Source organism: Trichosurus vulpecula, chromosome 1 (assembly GCF_011100635.1).
Source record: "Trichosurus vulpecula isolate mTriVul1 chromosome 1, mTriVul1.pri, whole genome shotgun sequence".
NCBI lineage: Eukaryota > Metazoa > Chordata > Mammalia > Diprotodontia > Phalangeridae > Trichosurus > Trichosurus vulpecula.
In genome coordinates this window covers 196,411,515-196,427,450 of record NC_050573.1, presented here as the reverse complement: position 1 = coordinate 196,427,450, position 15,936 = coordinate 196,411,515, and the positions used below count along the sequence as shown (strand labels likewise).

Here is a 15,936-nt window from a genome sequence, read left to right as displayed (position 1 = left end):
CCCCTACAGGGTTTCTGATACAACAAAATATTTGGCACAAAAGAGATGTTGTAAATTCCAGGCATTAACAAAATGTTCAACATATTACGGAATTTGATCAGGAGGCCGGGGTGGGGGAGAGTTGGAAGAGACCTCAGTGGCTAACTAGTTGAACCTATACCCCCCAAAAGAAAAAACAATATATTATTCTAACAAGTGGTCTTCCAGCCTGTGCTGAAAACCTACAATGAGAGGGAACCTACTACCTCTTAGAGGCAGCCCATTCCATTTTTTAGATAATTCTGTTGGGATGGTTTCCCCCCTGAAATCAAGCCCAAATTTACCATTCTGCAACTCTGTTGTGCTGTTCATCTCTTCTGAAGCCTACCAGAACAAGTCCAAAGTGTTTTCTACCTGATAGCCTTTCTAATACTTAAAGGTGTTTATCATTTTCCCCCATAAATCTTTTCTTTTACAGCCTTAATATTCTCAGTTCCTTCAACCTTCCTTTTAACACATAGACTCACAACAGACTCAATATTTCCTACCTTAGGTATCTTTGCATTTAGAGCAGTTTCCAAACTTATTTGGCTTACCACCCCCTTCTCAAAAAAAAATTACTCAGTGCACCCCTAGAAATCAACTTTCTTTAACCTTTTAACAGATTTTTTTAAAATTTGCACACAATATCTGTGAGGCAGAGAAGAGGAAATAGGGGAGCAAAAAAGGGGACAGAGGGACACAGTAAAAGAGTGAAACTACATATGCTACCAGCACCAGCACTCTACTGTCTCCTACATTTTACAAACGCTACCCTAAGTGTACAGACTTATAACATAAAAAAAGATCAAAGACTAGCTGCTTGTCAATGAAGCCAGCCAGAAGAAATGCCATTTTTCCCTAGTAATCTTTCCTCAGACCCAATCCCTCTTTCACAAGCCAGTGAGTCATCAAATAGTTCATTTAATGTGTCTGAGCTCTAGTCAGCTCACCTTTCACATATGGATAGTACCTTGCTTGCCAGAAGGCAAGTGCCTGGATTATATAACTCTGAGGTTCCATCCAGGTCTAAGACTTAAGAGTAAGTGCTTTGTGCTATAAGACTGAAACCTCTTTTGTAGAAAATCAACGTCATTTAAAATCCAGAACTAAAATCAGAGGACATCACAGGGCAAAGGAAATTGGACAGTGCTGGATTTAGGTCATCTCCACCTTACTAATTAAGGTCCTTAAAATACAAAAAAGTCCAGTGATTAAAAAAAAAGTTTGAGTTCAATGTCAAAATTTGTATGAGGACCCTTTGTATGTTCAAGAAACAATCTCCTCAGTACACTATAGGGTGCCTCTGACACTCAAAGAAGGAAACCAGCAACCTCTACAATCTCACCAAAGGCATCTTACGAAGTTTTCTCCAGACTTGAAGTTCCAAGTGACAGAACTGGGAAAGAAGTTCTTAATGATCAGTACTGGGGGAAACAGGATGAAGTCAAAAGAATGCTGAATTTGAGGAGAACATTATACACAGTAACAGCAACACTGTACGATGACTGACTTTGATACACTTAGCTCTATTCAGCAATGCAATGACCTAAGACAATTCCAAAAGACTCAAGGTGGAAAATGCTATCCACATCCAGAAAAAGAACCATGGAGTCTGAAGGCAGATCAAAGCATACTATTCTCTTTTTTTTTGTTTTGTTTTTTTTTCCTCATGGTTTTCCCCTTGTGTTCTTATTCTTCATTCCCAATATGACTAATGTGGAAATACATTTAACATGTACATGTATAGCCTATATGAGATTGCATGCCATCCTGGGAAAGAAGGAGGGGAAAGGGGGAATTTTAGAACTCAAAATCTTATGTTGAATGTTGAAAACTAAAAATACATTAACCAATTAAAAAAAAAGAATGCTGGATTTGGAATCAAATGCTGATCCTGCCACTTACTTCATGTGTAACTTTGAACAAATCACCTAACCTTTCTGTGCCTCAGTTTTCTCATCTGTAAAATAAATTGAGTATGGAGAGGAGCAGGAGAAGTGCTTTGAACCAGATGCCTTTAGGTTCCTTCTAGTTCTGAATTTATTAACCTATGATCCTGCTAAGAAAATAGAATAAGCTGCATTACAAAATGATGAGCTCTCTAACAAAGTATTTAAACAAAGGCTATATTAACCATTTTTCAGAGATGTTAGAAGACTCGTATATCATATAAGGCACTGAAATATATGATTTCTGAAATCCCTTCCAATCCAAAAGATTTTATGATTCTATCTAAACAGTGCACAGTTCTAGGACTATTAGGTGTCATATATAACCTTCACCTCCTCAAAATTCCTACTTATGGGTAAAACAATGTCTACTCACCTCTCTACAACAAAGAAGTGATGTGGTAGTGACACTTAAAAAGCTACCAAAACTCTTCCTTCTATTTTGAAATTCCCTCAATACAAATGGCCCCAGTAACTTATAACAACTCATAAAAACCATAATTATCAGTGTCCGAGTTCCTACTTCTCCACTGCTACCCACCATCACTGGACACAAATAAATGTTCGTTGTTCTCCAACTGAGAACTGCTGGGAAGTACGTGACCTAAAGAGATGCTATATCCTGAATAGATGAATGGATGTACAAAATCAACATGTGGTGAGAAATAAATGAAGATTTGTTCCATATGCACATTTCAAGTTCTAAATCAGCTAAAAAGGCAATATTCAGAACACGGACCCTTCATAAACTATCTGGATGTGTAAATTAAGGAACTTCAGGTAAAGGACTGGTGAATACAAGTCAAGTATCAGCCCTCTCCTAGCCTGCAAAATTTATCAATCAGGTACAAGAATTACCTATACATATCCACCAAATAACCTGATATGCAACAGAAGCACAAATTACCACCTACCACCACCATGACTCACAAATGTATATTTTAGTGTTTCATAGTGAATAAAAGCAACATGGTATGGTAGAAAGAATACTGAACTAGAGATCTAGTTCAGGCTCTGTCACCAGACTATACCTAAGAGTAGGGCAACCAAGGTTTTTCTCAGGGTGCTAGAATTTAGAGTTCCCAGAAAGAATTTACATGTCTTCAACAATGCAAAAAAAATTAACTTGTCAACTCTTTAACAAGAATAATTGGTAAGAAGTTTCCAGTTAGCAAGTGCTTCTTCCCCCTCTGTACACCTAAACTCCTTACCCTCTCCCAACTTCCTCCCTATACCATGGGGGTCTCTGTCTCTCCTACCTTAAAACGAAAATATCTTATGTAGATTTAAAGGTGCTATTCCTACTATTTGCCAAAGCCGCATTTTGTGAAAGTATGAAAAAAGGGTCTACCGGCCATTAGATATTAGAACTAAATGTGTGACCATGTATGTGTATGTAGTTCCAGTTCTCTCCTCTATAAAATGAAGAGATTGGACCCAACTCTAACATTCTATGATTGACTCTACCTACAACCAAAATGCAAATACATACTAGCCTAAGAAGTGCCACATCTAAAGTGAAATAAAGATGAAAAAGACAATGCTTGCTCTTGTCTTTAGAACCGCAATACTTCTCCTGGAGCCTGATGTCTCTTCTGCCATTTAAATGGAAAAGGTACGAGGAGAGATGCTGCAGGCATCGATGACTGCACTCCCACCAAGTCAGGCTGGTGGTTTTCATCTTCAAAACAAATAAGATGGCTTTGGAGAGCTCAGCAGAGGGAAATGGAGAGCCCTCTCCCTCAATTTATAACTCAGCCTCATCCACATTTCTTAACTGATAGCTAGGCACCTCCTAGGCAAAGTCTTGCCAGCACAGACACCATGAGATATGAAAGGGCTTTACCACACCTTATCAGATGAGTTAAGAGCAAGAATCTGGTTTAAATAAGCTTCTTAATCTGCTTAAGTAATGGTGTACACCAGGCCTGCACAACCTGCATCCTGCAGGTCATTTTTGACACACCAAAGGATTTTGGGCAGCCCGCAAACATCCTCTACATTTTTCACAGGCTGCCCAAAATCCTTGGGCGTGTCTGTGGTCCGTAAGCAGCCCAAGAGCCGCAGGTTGTACAGATCTGGTGTACACAATTAATTTTGTTTCTTAATGCATTTTCATCCTCTCACTATCTTCAGTATCTTTCTTTCACAACCTTTTCAACATGAAAGGAGATGAACAGGATAATTTAGAGCCACACTATATAAAAACCTAGAAGACTTTTGAGGCCCTCCCTTTAAACTATGACATTCTCACACTCAAATGCAAAGCATGTATCTCTTCAAAAAGGATTAAATTAAAATGTAACAGAACTAAATCCCCCAAATACTGGAGTGGTTTGCCATCTCCTTCTCCAGCTCATTTTACAGAAGGGGAAACTGAGGCAAATAGGGTTAAATAATTTGCCCAGAATCACACAGCTAGTGTCTCAGGCTTGAACTCCTTCCTGCCTCCAGGACCAGCACTCTACTCACTTTGCCACCTACCTGCCCTAGAAATAGAGGGTGATATGCACCTTAAAAACTCTAATGCCAAATAAAGCATGCTAAGTGCATGAGAGGTATACAAACAGCTACTCAAATATTTCCAACTTAGAGTTCAGGAAGAATGAGGAAATCTTGGAGGAGGTGTCATTTAAATTGGGTTTTAAAGGAGAGGAATGATTTCAAAAGGTAGGAGCTATACAGGGAATGAGGGAGAAGGCCTTTCAGGCTTAAGGAGTAGCATGAACAAATGCAGGGACGCAGAAAAGCTTGAAATCTGTATAGAAGACTGAATATAGTCTACGGCACCTACAGCACATCTACAGCATAAACTATAAGAATAACAGCTAACATTTATATAGCACCTACTATGTACCAAACACTGTGCTAAATACTTCACAATTGTTATTTCATTCGATCCTCACAACAACCCTAGCAGGTAGGTGTTATTTTTATCCCCATTTTACAGATGTGGAAACGGAGGCAACCAGAAGTTAAGTCACTTGCCCAGGATCCTGACTGCAGGCCCTTGTGGTGGTAACGTGATCAAAGCTCTTCCCTACCCATTCAATAGGCCTCAGGTGGAGCTAGTTAAGGGAAGCTTGATTAAAAGAGGCTTGCTTGTGGGCAGGGCAACACCTTTTTGCTATTAGGTGCTAAGCCCCAGGCCCACACCCATTTGCTACTAGGTACTAAGCCCCAGGCCTACACTGGGTATATATACCCTGTGGATAGCCATTAAGCTCAGAAGAGAGAGCTGTGAGGAAAAGATGGCAATGACATAAAGTAGAGAAAGAGTTGTGAGAGACAGAGAGACAGAACTGCAAGGGCTCTCAGAACTGTGGGAGGAGAGGACAAAGGCAAGCAGAAAGTTAGGATTCATGAGTGAGTGTTTACAGGAAAGGCCCTAGAAGAAGGGAAGGTTACAGGATGGCTTGGCTCCTTGTTGTGATACTGTGTTTTAATCTCTCTGCTGTTACACTGAGGTGGACGTACTGGTTTTGGGATGTAATTACTGCTATGTCGAATTGGGGTTATTGGTTTTGGGATTTGATCCTCTGGTGTCTGAATAAATGTTTTACTTCTTCTGCCTTCTATACACAGTCTCTTACACTTTGTGACTCTGAACTACATAGGCATATTCATGGTCACCATCGATATCATGAATCTTGCCTTACTGATACAGCCCTGCACTCTATCCACCGCACTACCTAGCTTTCCCTAAGAAGAGAGTAGCATGGGAAGCCTAAAAGGCAGGCATGGAAAGAGACTATGGATGACCTTAAATACCAAAATCGAAAGTCTACATTTTATTTAGTAAGAAAATATGGATCCACTGGAAGGTTTTAAACAAAAGAATTACATCATCATATCTTCATATCTCTCGGTAGTTAAGTCACTCCTGCCTCAAGTTATCTGATATTTATGTGTCCCTGTATATGCTATGTCCCCCAACAGACTATAAGCTTCTTGAGGGCAGAGACTTCTTGGTTTTTAGGGCTATTTCCCCAGGACTTAACATGCCTTGAAAATAGAAGGCACTTATTAAATATTTGCTAATAATTAATTGTTAGAAATTTTTTTAAATTGAAGATTAGTGTAACAGTGGTGTGAAGGCTGCGGGAAGAAAGAGAAAAGAATGAAAAGCAAGAAAACCAGTTAAGAAGCTACAACAACAGTGCAAGTAAGAGATAACAAGAGTCTGCACCATTGTTAGTGGGAGAGGGAACAGAAAGAGGGGAATATATACAACATACTGCAGAGGTGGAATTGATGAAGCTTGGCAACTGACTGGATATGCAGAATGAATGACAAGGAAAGAGACAAAGATTAAACAAAGTTTTAAGTACAAGTGAATTGACAGAAATAGAGAAGCCAAGAGGAGGAAAATGTTAAATATTTTCCATTTTGGATTGTTGAGTTTGAGACACTAGTGGGAAATTCTAGTGGAGCTATGCAGTTAGAAAATTAGATATGTATATATGGAGCTCAAGGACAAAATCAGAATTGTAGCTATAAATTCAGAAGTTGTCTCATTGAAGCAATCATTGAAGCCTTAGGAGTGGATGAAATAGCTTGAAGGAGGAGTGCAGCAAGACACGGCTAAGGACAAAACCTTTGGAAACCCTCACTGTAAGGGGTCAGGGAGGATGAGGAGCCAAAGAAAGTGACACAGAAGGAGAGGGACCAGTACACTAAGTTATATTTGAGAAGTTTAAAAATTCTGACGTCACTAAAGAGAGAACACAAGAGAGAATAGCGAGACAAGAGTAACTAAGTGGCCAAAAGATGATTTCAATCCTTTGTGACAGCTGGAATTTCTTCACTGTAGGCACTCCCTCCACAAATACGAATCACAGTAACTTTATAAGTTAGTAAATGCTTTTCAAGAGTTGCTAAGGCCCAAAATTCATCACCCCCGTGACCAAACTAGGGATAAGCCTCTCCAACTCAGTCTTGTTAGTCTCTTTGCTGACCAACACACTGTATTATACATTGTGAGGCACATATTCAAGACATTTCAACTTGATAGGACCTGCAAAAGTTATGTAATTCACTGACATAGTCTTCAAAAACCTTTATCTCATAATAGCATGGAGGTGCTCCAGAAAAGAGTTCTTCCAAAAAGATAAAAACATAAATAGGCTCTCTTTTTACATACCTCCTTTCCCTCCCATTACCAAATTCCTCCTCCCCCAAAAGATTCACAAATCAAAAAGAATCAATCACTGCTTATAAAGGACAATGTTCAAGCTACCAAAAAATAACCTTTGTCATTTTCTACATAAATCCCCTCTGTAATCTAGCCCACTGGGTTATACTATGGGTCAATTCATGTCTTTCCCAGTAACTACATTCACTAAAGGCAGATATAACACAGGTCACAAACCTGTGTGACAATCTGATAAAAGAGTTCCATTGCTTTTGTTTGTTTTTTATAATCAGCATTGGAAATGGGACTGCCATTCCTAAGTCATTCTGGGACCAACTAGCCCTACCAATGTTCCTGTCATGTAAATGGAATGCAAATAAAACAAGAGTAGAACAGCTGAGGTACCCAGAATAAATAATTATTATTGCTTGTTATAAATTATAATACATTGACTAATTAGCACCCTCTGGTGTTTAATTAATATATGGTTCAAGATTTTTATCAAGCAGATTAACTACTGTTCTCACAGTGCTGGTCTTCTAAGGAGAGAAGTCATTTCATAAAGACTTAACAGTGGATGAGTATGTCATTGTAAATCTGTACAAAAGTCTTTGACCAATGAGTCCTGAAGTTTATTTCAACATGAGTACTTTTAAGGAAAATTTTAAATGAATTACATCATTATCAAAGCTTAATTCTCTGTGATAGCAGTGAATTATTATTAATTTATTCTTTTGTAATAAGGATAAGCAGTATCTTAATAGGCTCCTGGACTTAATGCTGATTAAATTAAGCAATCATTTCCTTGACAAAGATAAGCTTTGGCCTCTACTGACTGCTATAGTTTTCTTCAAATCAGAACTACCACTGAACAAATCTAGACAGATTTCCTGCCTGGGATTCTGAACTGTGTAGGACCATCTTAATGCGGCTTGTTTTTGAGTCTCCAGATGCTGAAGAGAACTGGTAAGTAATTTAAGATACCTATTCTAGCAATAAAATTCCCTTCTAATCATATTTAATATCATGCTTATTAAATGAAAAGAAAAAAAACACCTAAATAATTAAAGTCAAAAAATCATGCCCATAGTTTGGAGTTTATGAGTGGGGGAAGGATGCCTGGTATTTCTCATAAATCCAATTTTTCATCATTGAAAAATGGCAACTGTGAATCACAGTGATTGTGACAATCCCTGGTGACATCCAAAATGAGGTATTAGAAACAGTAAATGGTCTATGCTCCTGCCTTAAGTAGATGAGTACCAATGTTCTCAGTATTACTCATAACCGAATAGTCATGTCGAAGAGACTGTAGGTTCCTTGAGTAGGAGAAATCCTTCTCATTTTTTTTCTTTTTATTTACAGTACCTAGAAGGTACCAAAAAGAAAAAAAAAAATTGCTGAATTGAATTAAATAAAATATGGCAAGAGTAGTAAGGTGCCCCAACCCTAGTTAGCAAATAAAAAATGAGCCATTAGGATAATCTGACATTTCAAATAGTCACAGTTTCCTATGAGGAGTACTTAGTATCAAAGTTCATGGAAAGTGTTCTGCTTTGAGGAGCAAATACATCTAGCTGAAGTCAACTGCATCAAAGATTCTAAGAGTGAGGTTTATGAAGGAATAGGGAGAGTAGGTACAGATATGTGTCTTCTCATAGGAAAGCTGCCTTTATAATGCATACGTAATTATGCTATAAATTTGTCATTAATTATTTGGAGAACCTCGATCCCCAAACAGCTAACTGCCAATCATCTATTACATCAGAGGGCAGAGACAGAAGGAAAAACTGAAATCCAGACACTGGTCCACCCTACCCTCCCCAAATCTACTGCTCCACCCCTGGAAGAATGATAAAGAACAAAGAAATGGTAAAAGCAATGGATTATGAGATGAGAGGTTAGGATAATCACCCCATGACAAGTGGCTACGACTTTATTATCATCATCAAATCAGGTATTAAGAATATAAAATCATTCCAAAACATGATGTTCCCTAAATCTGCCACAAAATTATTCTAACACTACATTTACAAAATCCAAATACTTCCAGGGCAAGTAATTAGGTACAGAATACTCTTCCCAGGCCGGAGCCAAGATGGCGGCTCGAAAGCAGGGACCAGCATGAGCTCCCTGCCGAATCCCTCCAAAAACCTATAAAAAATGGCTCTCAACCAACTCTAGAACAGCAGAACCCACAAAACAGCAGAGGGAAGCAGGGCTCCAGCCCAGGACACCCTGGATGGTCTCTGGGTGAGGTCTATCCCACATGGAGCTGGGAGCTGGGAGCTGGGAACGGAGTGGAGCAGAGCCCAGCCTGAGCAGCGTGGACCAACGACACCAGGACCCGGGTGGAGGGGGCCCTAGTGCCCTGAATCAGTGAGTTGCAGCAGTTACCAGACTTCTCAACCCACAAACAACAAAGACTTCGGAGAAGGTTAGTGGGAAAAGCTGCGGGAGTGGAAGGAGTTCGCGGTTCGGGAGTGGAAGGAGTTCAAGGTTCGGCTTCCAGCCCCGGGGACAGCGGAGGTGGGGCAGCTACAGCTGCTGCTGCTTCTGGCCCCAGGCCCACCTGGTGGGAGGAATTAAGTGGCGGATCAGAGCAGGAGTGCACAGCCTGCTGAAGATCTAAGCCCAGTCTGGGTTGGGGGTTCTTGGGGAAGGAGGAGTGCTGGTGTGACAGAGCTGGCACCTCCCCCCCAAACGTGGAACATAGAACTCTCTAGTCTACAAACAGTCATACCCCAATGAAAAACTCAAGGGTCAAGTTAGTTGGTTGGGAATATGGCCAGGCAGCGAAAACACACCCAGATACAGTCTCAGACTTTGGATTCTTTCTTTGGTGACAAAGAAGACCAAAACATAGAGCCTAAAGAAGACAACAAAGTCATAGAGCCTACAACAAAAGCCTCCAAGAAAAACATGAACTGGTCCCAGGCCATGGAAGAGCTCAAAAAAGATTTGGAAAAGCAAGTTAGAGAAGTAGAAGAAAAATTGGGAAGAGAAATGAGAAGGATGCAAGAAAACCATGAAAAACAAGTCAATGACTTGCTAAAGGAGACCCAAAAAAATACTGAAAAATACACTGAAGAAAACAACACCTTAAAAAATAGATTAACTCAAATGGCAAAAGAGCTCCAAAAAGCCAATGAGGAGAAGAATGCCTTGAAAGGCAGAATTAGCCAAATGGAAAAGGAGGTCCAAAAGACCACTGAAGAAAATACTACCTTAAAAATTAGATTGGAGCAAGTGGAAGCTAGTGACTTGATGAGAAATCAAGATATTATAAAACAGAACCAAAGGAATGAAAAAATGGAAGACAATGTGAAATATCTCATTGGAAAAACCACTGACCTGGAAAATAGATCCAGGAAAGATAATTTAAAAATTGTTGGACTACCTGAAAGCCAGGATCAAAAAAAGAGCCTAGATATCATCTTTCAAGAAATTATCAAGGAGAACTGCCCTGATATTCTACAGCCACGGGGCAAAATAGAAATTGAAAGAATCCATCGATCGCCTCCTCAAATAGATCCCAAAAAGAAATCTCCTAGGAATATTGTCGCCAAATTCCAGAGCTCCCAGATCAAGGAGAAAATACTATAAGCAGCCAGAAAGAAACAATTTGAGTATTGTGGAAACACAATCAGAATAACCCCAGATCTGGCAGCTTCTACATTAAGAGATCGACGGGCTTGGAATACGATATTCTGGAGGTCAATGGAGCTAGGATTAAAACCTAGAATCACCTACCCAGCAAAACTGAGTATCATGCTCCAAGGCAAAATATGGATTTTCAATAAAATAGAGGACTTTCAAGCTTTCTCAGTGAAAAGACCAGAACTGAATAGAAAATCTGACTTTCAAACACAAGAATCAAGAGAAGCATGAAAAGGTAATCAAGAAACAGAAATTGCAAGGGACTTACTAAAGTTGAACTGTTTTGTTTACATTCCTACATGGAAAGATGACGTGTATGATTCATGAGACCTCAGTATTAGGGTAGCTGAAGGGAATATGCATATATATATATATATAATTGAATGTGTATGTATGTACATATCTATGTGTGTGTGTATACATACACACACACACACACACACACACACACACACACACACACACACACATATATATATATATATATATATATATATATATATATATATATATATATATATATATATATATATATATATATATATATATATATATATATATACCCACACACACACATATATATAAGAGAGAGAGAGAGCAGTCACAGGGTGAGTTGGAGATGAAGGGAAGATATCTAAAAGAAATAAAATCAAATTAAGGGATGAGAGAGCAACATAGTGAAAGAGGGAGCTAGGGAGAGACAGAATGGGGTGGATTATCTCGCATAAAGGTGGCAAGAGGAAGCAGTTCTGTGGGAGGAGGGGAGAGGGCAGGTGAGGGGGGAATGAGTGAACCTTGCTCTCATCAGATTTGGCCTGAGGAGGGAATACCATACATACTCAATTGGGTATCTTACCCCACAGGAAAGAAGAGGGAGGAAGATAAAAAAAATAAAAGGGGGGGGGGATGATGGAGGGGAGGGCAGATGGGGGTGGAGGTAATCAAAAACAAACACTTTGGAAAGGGGACGGGGTCAAGGGAGAAAATTCAATAAAGCGGGATGGGTTGGGAAGGAGCAAAATATAGTTAGTCTTTCACAACATGAGTATTGTGGAAGGGTTATACATAATGATACACATGTGGCCTATGTTGAATTGCTTGACTTCTTAGGGAGGGTGGGTGAGAAGGGAAGAGGGGAGAGAATTTGGAACTCAAAGTTTTAAAAACAAACAAAGTTCAAAAACAAAAAAAAAAAAGTTTTTGCATGCAACTAGAAAATAAGATACACAGGCAATGGGGCATAGAAATTTATCTTGCCCTACAAGAAAGGAAGGGAAAAGAGGATGAGAGGGGAGGGGGGTGATAGAGGGGAGGGCTGACTGGGGAACAGGGCAACCAGAATATATGCCATCTTGGAGTGGGGGGGAGGGTAGAAATGGGGAGAAAATTTGTAATTCAAACTATTGTAAAAATCAATGCTGAAAACTAAATATGTTAAATAAATAAATTTAAATTAAAAAAAAAGAATACTCTTCCCACTCCTACTCTCCCCTCGGAGAACAAAGAAGCTCAATCTGACAAATTTTGAGTAGAAATGCACAGCACCAACAAAAGCTGAGTTGTAGCTATGTAAAGTAGCACAGACTTTGAGTGGTTTGTTGGGACATTTCAGATGAATGTAATATTCTCAATGCTCCCTCCATTAAGCTAATTACAAAACTCTGTCACCCACCTACTGAAAAACAATCGTTTTCTCTTGATCAATTTCCAAATTATCTAAGTCTTTATTTTCCACAGTGAGTTTGTTTTAGGAAAGGTTTTTTTTTTAAATCATTTTGTTTTGTGAGGGGAAAAAGAGGAAGAATTTCTAGATTTAATGAATCCATTAGGTAGTATTCTCCTGATTTATATGTGAGAAGTATAAAGACAATAGGGAAGGAAACCCAAGCAGAATTTCTTTCATTTCATAGGTGTTTACTGAGTAGGTAAAAAAATAACAGCCATCCCTGCTCTACCAAAAGCTTATAATCTACTCAGGGAGATAAAATGTACATAAATAACTCCAATAAGGATGATATGGCAATGTGGCAAGAGAGATGGAGGAGGAAAAGGATTCTGGCTAGTCTTTATCTTCATGAGGTGAACCACAGCTGGGGTCCTTCCTAAAATGGTGGTTCTGAGAAGGCAGTCACCGATGAGAAAAGGCATACTAATGGGCAGAGGTTTCTCAAGTGGACAATATGGCTGGGGACAAGGAAGAGGAGAATTCTGTTAAGAGTCCAGGCATGAGTGAGGAAAAGAATGGCTATGGTCCCTCCTAAAGGCAGTGTTAGGTTGTTGGTAAGTGAATTCTCTATCACTGAAAGCATTTAGGCAAAGGCTAGATAGCTAGAAATATTGACATACCACTAAAGGAATTCATACACTGAGGGGACATTATACTAGATGATATGATCTAAAATGAGGTTCCTTTCAATTGTAACATTGTATGTTGATTTATACTTCAAAACAACTCTTGTTTTGCAAAAAGATTCACTACAGATTATTGGGAGGGGGGAAGAGTTATTTTTTAGAGAAGAGATTCTTTACTGAAGTCTGTTTGCAAATCAAAAGGCCAAGTAGGAATATAAAGTGAAAAGTTTTGAATCTTCAAAGTGTAGTTTATCTAATCTGTAGAGATCATACAAGGCATATGTGTATCTGAAGAGAGGTTTGAAAATTATACCTGTCTGTATACTGGAAGCTTCAAGATTTTAAAAAAAATATTGGTGTCTTTTGGTTTTTACATCACTTTCATGTCTAAACATATTTCTGCCTCCTCTATCCCATGATAATCTGTTATAATAAAGGATAAAAAGGTGAGGGGTAGGACAGTAGTTCAGCAAAACTAATCAAAACATCGACCACATGGGACAATACATGCAATGTCCTGTCATTGTAGTCTGCAGAGGAGGGAAGGAGTCACATTTTCTAATCTCTTCTGCAAAGCCAAGTTTCGTCATAACATAGAATTCCATAGAATTCTGTTTCATTTTTTTCCTCATTTCACTTGAGTCCTAATCACAAGAGGCAGTATTTGAGCCCAAATCCTTTAACTTCTCTATCAGTGCCCTTTCCAACATACCACTCTTCATTAGTTCATGTAAATTTTCCCATTCATCTCTACTTTCTTCATATCTATCACTACTTAAAAGAATACAATATGATTCTATTACATTCATGTATTACAATTTGTTTAGTTACTTCCCAGTCAATGGGCATCTACTTTGGTATGAGGGACAGCTAGATGGCACAGTGGATAGAGTGCCAGGCCAGGGGTCAGGAAGACCTGAGTTAAAATCCAGCCTCAGACACTTACTAGCTGTGTGACCCTGGCTTAGCAAGTCACTTACCTCCATTTGCATCAGTTTCCTCATCTGTAAAATGAGCTAGAGAAGGAAATGGCAAACCACACCAGTATCTTCACTGAGAAAACCCCAAATGGGGTCACAAATTGTTGTACACCATCAAAACAACTAAACAACAACAACTTTGGTTTGAATTCTTTGTTCCCACAAAAAGTACTGCTATGAATATCTTGGTGTATTCAAGACCTTTCTCCCTCTGACCTTCTTGGAGTACTATGCCTAGCAGCAAGTTCTTTGGGTCAGAGAGTGAACATTTTAGTCATTTTTTTTTAGCACAAATAGAATTCTAAAATGGACCAATTCACAGCTCCACTAGCAGTGTTCATCTACATACTTTTCCACAGCCCCTTAAATATTGAGTATTTTTTCCATCTTTGCCAATTTGCTAAGGATGAGGTGAAACCTTAGAGTAATTTGGTCTAGTATTTCTCTTATCATTAGTGATTGGAACGTTCATTCAAACAGTCATTAATATTTTGCAACTCTATTTTTGAGAATTGTTTGTTCATATCCTTTGGCCACTAACCTAATGGAGATTTGTTCTTGGTCTTATTTTTATGTTAATTCCCTATAGAGGCTTTACATTCATCATGTGATCTGATCTATCAAAAAATAATGATAAGCCAAGGAGTGTTATTATTTGGCAGGAAAAATCTGTGCATTTTAAGATGTAATACTAGACCATGTCCTTTGTTGGGACTATACATTCCCTACATGTCGCAATGCTGCCTACCTTTTCTATCCCCAGGACTTGCTAATGAAAATAGAAGATAAAACATCTTTGAAATTAAAAGTACCAGGAAAAGTAAACTACAATTTGATTTATAAAATATGCCCTATATACAACTTCCTAGGAGTTTTCAGGAGATATAAAACAAAGGGTGCCACCCAATGATAATATAAACAACAATGGTTAGCAACAGCCCAAGATCACCTTTTCTCCTACCTCATTCCTTCAGTGGATCTATTCTGGTAGTTCCGATAGAGCTGTGGCACACCCAGCATGGCCTCTGTGAATACAGCAAGAAACCCCAATGTTTCCACAAACAGAGCAGAATCAAGAGAGAGGTAAGTGATGTATCCAGTCACTCCCGTGAAAGTCAACACGCACTGCACGTAATCGGTGAACTTGCTCCAGTGCCAGAAATAGTGCAAATCAAAATCTAACAACAGAAGAAGAAAATGAAGAAAATGTAAAACTTTTAAAGAAAATCTTTATCTGCTATGTAGTTGAGTGTGTTGGCAACATAAGATTCCAATGAGCAATTTCATTATATATTACACACATGTATACATATATAGGTATATATACACATATATATTTGATTTTCTATTCAGTTGATAGGACAAATGGATTTTCATGCAGAAACTGTAGTGCTAATGTTACTCTCTCATACGCTATTAATTGTCAGGTCCAATTCCTTTGGTCAACTGTATCAGTTTCTTTAAGAAGTGGTGAACCCTTAAATATGAGGGACGTCAACACAAATCTTGTTCGCAAAAATTTTTTAGTTCCTAAAGTGAACAAAGCACTGTGTTAAGCACTATAAGGAGAAAGCAAAGGAAAAGAAGCCACAGCTTCAACCCTTAGGATGTCCAAAATCTGGGGGCAGAGCCAAGATGGCAGCTGGAAAGCAGGGACTTGCTTAAGCTCTCCCCAAAATCCCTCCAAACACCTGTAAAAAATGGCTCTGAACAAATTCTAGAGCTGTGGAACCCACAAAATAGCACAGGGAAGCAGGTCTCCAGTCCAGGGAGGCCTGGATGGTTGCTAGGAAGGGTTTATCGCATGGTACTGAGAGTGGAGCACAACCCAGAGAGGGCC

At 39.0% G+C, this 15,936-nt stretch overlaps 1 protein-coding gene across 3 annotated transcripts in view; it reads right to left on the bottom strand.

Annotated features, from left to right (window-relative positions):
- Window positions 1–15,936, bottom strand: part of SLC66A2 (solute carrier family 66 member 2) — a 167,132-nt gene that overhangs the window by 55,736 nt on the left and 95,460 nt on the right. For all 3 annotated transcript variants that reach the window (XM_036769239.1, XM_036769231.1, XM_036769246.1), the window contains one exon: window positions 15,058–15,274. In XM_036769239.1, the coding sequence (XP_036625134.1) occupies window positions 15,058–15,274 (217 nt within the window). The remainder of the gene's footprint in view (window positions 1–15,057; window positions 15,275–15,936) is intronic.